The 3,132-nt window shown below is 63.3% G+C and overlaps 1 protein-coding gene across 3 annotated transcripts in view; it reads right to left on the reverse strand.

Annotated features, from left to right (window-relative positions):
• Positions 1–227: 227 nt before the first annotated feature.
• MRPL28 (mitochondrial ribosomal protein L28) overlaps positions 228–3,132 on the reverse strand; it is a 3,616-nt gene continuing 711 nt past the window's right edge. For 2 of the 3 annotated variants that reach the window (XM_011960083.1, XM_011960084.1), the window contains exons 2-6: positions 2,728–3,022; positions 1,889–2,041; positions 1,333–1,467; positions 1,160–1,246; positions 228–621 (exon numbers count right to left, since the gene is read on the reverse strand). In XM_011960083.1, coding sequence (XP_011815473.1) covers positions 514–621; positions 1,160–1,246; positions 1,333–1,467; positions 1,889–2,041; positions 2,728–3,015 — 771 coding nt within the window. In that variant the 5' untranslated portion in view covers positions 3,016–3,022 and the 3' untranslated portion in view covers positions 228–513. Of the gene's footprint in view, positions 622–1,159; positions 1,247–1,332; positions 1,468–1,888; positions 2,042–2,727; positions 3,023–3,080; positions 3,127–3,132 lie in introns of those variants that run through there. The other variant, XM_011960085.1, reaches the window with a different exon arrangement.

Consider the following 3,132-nt stretch of genomic DNA (forward strand, 5'->3'; position numbering starts at 1 on the left):
TGCGCCACTGCACTCCAGTCTGGGCAACAGAGCGAGACTCTGTCTCAAACAACAAAAAAAAAACCAACCACAAAACACAGAATCAAACCTCGCTCTCTGCAGCTCAGCTGGGGACAGGCAGCCAGAGTCAATGCCCACGTCTCATCCGAGGTCTCAGGGACAGCAGGGGCAGAGGTGACAGGATCAGGGTCCCCAAAGAAAACGCCGGCCCTCAAAGCAAAGACGCGCACACACAGCCTGGCCCAGACTTTACTCGCTCCCGGCCCCACGGGCACAAGCAGCACTGCCCCAAGCATGGGGGCCCCCACCTGGGAGGAACCGGGTGGCCCCAGGCCTCCTGGGGATCCCTGCCAAGCTGGCCCCAGGCTGGAAGGTACATGGGCAGCACACAAAACCAGGATCCACTCACTGCCCACGAGTGGCCCTCACAGCTCCCCGGGATCTGCGTCCTCAGTGCCAAGAGCCTGGCAGGAAAGGCTGAGCCTGGTGGTCAGGCACGGGGGAGCTGTGTGGTCACTGGCCACTGGCTCTCTTCTGCACCACCACCGGCTCTGACAGTGCCTGCTGCTGCAGCCGCTGGATCAGCTCCGCCACGTAGATCTTGAACAGGGGTACAGGGTCCTGAAGGAAAGAGGGGCTCATGGTGAGGCCAGGGAAGCCCAGGGCAGCTGGAGTTCTGGTGGGGATGGGACCAGCAGCTGCCGCCCAGAGGAACTGGGGCATGGGAGGCCCTGGAGGGCAGAGCCCTGTCAGTGAGACGAGAGACACCCTCCCTTGGGGACGCTGGAGGCACACACCTGCCCCTGTCCCATCCCTGTGGTTGTGGATACACAGAGGGAATGGGGGCAGCCAACTGCCATGCCATCAGGGGCTCCCTGTCCCGACAGCTACCACAGGCTCCAGACCCTGGGATGTTGGTGGCCGAGCAAACCCTCGGTGCAGGAACCCAAACCTCCTACTGAGGGTCCTGTGGCAGGACAGGGTGGGGACTTGGAGAGGAGGGAGCGGGCCATGCTCCTCTGTGGGGGCAATGCAGAGCAGCAGCTCCTCCCCTAGCCCACCCAGTGCAGCAGCCCCTCGTGCAGGCTCTCTCCAAGGCAGCACACTCCCAGACCCCGAACACCAGGCTCTGGGCAGGCAGCAGTGCTCACACACTCACCTTTTCCTCCAGAAGTCTCTGCTTCTCGATGGCCTCCTCCAGCGTGAGGCCCACCCACTCTGCCTCCTCCTCTGGGATGGCAAATTCCTAGGCAGGCAGAGACGGAAAGGGTGGTGAGACCCAGGGCCGAGCCAGGAGGCCCCCGGGGCAGGGAGCAGGATGGAAGACCTCACCTTGTATTTGTCGTAGATGGCCGCCCGCCGCTCGGGGTCCTCGGGGTGCAGCTGGGGGTCCTGCCGGGCAAGCCGCAGCAGCATCCCTCGCTTCAGGTCCATCCCGAACTTGGAGCACAGGTCCTCCTTCGGGGTCTGGCAGGAGGCTCACATGGGGCCAGGTGCTGGTGGCAGGGCCCCGCCTACCCTTCCAGCCAACCCACCCGGCTCCTCTCTAGCCGCTGGTGGTCCCAGGACAGGACAGAGAAGGCCCAGGTGGGGCCGCCTCAGCACCCCAACACGGGGGTGGGATCAGAACAGAAGCAAGTCCAAGAGCAGGGAAAGGGTCAGCTGTTCTCACTCAGGCCCCACGGGCAAGTCAGCCACCCACCTCTCCTGCAGGCAGGAAACCCCACAGGTGCTGGCCAGAAAGGGGCACAGCCCCATTCACGCTTTCCCAGTGATTCTCCTGCACAGATGCCAGCGTGCCCTGGTGTGATGCTGACCTGGGGCTCCCTTGAGTCTGACTGGCCCATCCCAGACCCTGCTGTGCACTGACTTGCCCCACCCTGCTTGCCTTGAGGATGTAAAAGTCGAACCCGTAAGCCTCATCGATGAGGTCCAGGGTCCGCATGGTCACGGTCACCGTGAACTTCTTGTCCAGAATCTCACTGTAGAGCTCTCGCTCAAACAGCTGTGGCTTCCACACCTTCTTCAGCCTCTTGGAGAGCTGAGGGTGTAACGGAGCCCCCGTGAGTACTGCTGCCTCCTCCTACAGACCAAGGGGGACCCAGGGCAACTGCCCTCACCCTCCCCTGGGAGACTCCATCACAGACCCACTGCTGTCAGACTGGGGACTTGGAGCTGAGTGGGCCGGCCCCCAGCCCAATGCTGCCCTAGCCCAACCCCTGGTCCTGGCTGTGTACCCAGAAGTCAGCTGCTCCCCAGCAAGCTGGGCGTTCCCGCCCTTGTCACATGGTTGCTGCATGTGTTTCAGAAACATGTGCAACCCCACAGTTCACAGGTCGTCACATTCCAGGCTGGAGGTGACACAAGTCTCCCCAGAGGCTTCAGCAGTCCCGCCAGGAAGTCCACCATAAGCAGCCTCCAAGCTCTGCTGGCCTCCCTGACCTGCTCTGCTCCACACACAGGCCTCCTCCTCATCCTAACGTTACCCCGACTCCCCACGGCCTCTGGTTGCTCCCCAGCCTGAATCACCCCACCTCACCCCTAATTTATCAGTCCTGTTTGCCAGAACTGCGGTTCTTGCTCTGCGTACCCCTTGCTGGAGCTGTGTCTCCGCCAGGCTGTAATCCCCAGAGTCCATCCACGTCCCTCCAGGTACCCCGGGCATTCCGCACAGTCAAGCCCTGGGAGGAGCCCCTGAAGCCCGCCTGCCGACCCACCTTGACCCACCTTGTCGTTGTTGGCGTATCTTTGGCCCAGGATCCAGCCCTCGCCGCCCCACAGCCCCCGCTGGGACCTGGAGGGAAAGTAGATGGGGATAGGCACGTCCTCCACACGCTCCCGCTGCCCGTTCTTGGGGTTGATCTTGAACTTGGCCCCATGAGGCCTATAATGCACGGCAGTGGGCGTCCGCTCGTCCTCCAGGGAGCGCAGGTAGTGGCCAGGCAGGCGGGCACAGATGCCCTCCCGCAGCCGCAGCCGCTTCCAGAGCCACACGGGATACTTGTGTAGAGGCATCGCGGGCCTGGCGGGAGGTGAGGGCTCGCAGTCACCTGCAGCCTGGCCCGGCCCCCAGGTCTCACTCCCTACCCCGACTCCTGGGCTCTGACCTTCTACCCCTACCCCGGCCCCCTG

The sequence above is a fragment of the Colobus angolensis genome, unplaced genomic scaffold (assembly GCF_000951035.1).
Source record: "Colobus angolensis palliatus isolate OR3802 unplaced genomic scaffold, Cang.pa_1.0 Scaffold502, whole genome shotgun sequence".
NCBI classification, from domain to species: domain Eukaryota; kingdom Metazoa; phylum Chordata; class Mammalia; order Primates; family Cercopithecidae; genus Colobus; species Colobus angolensis.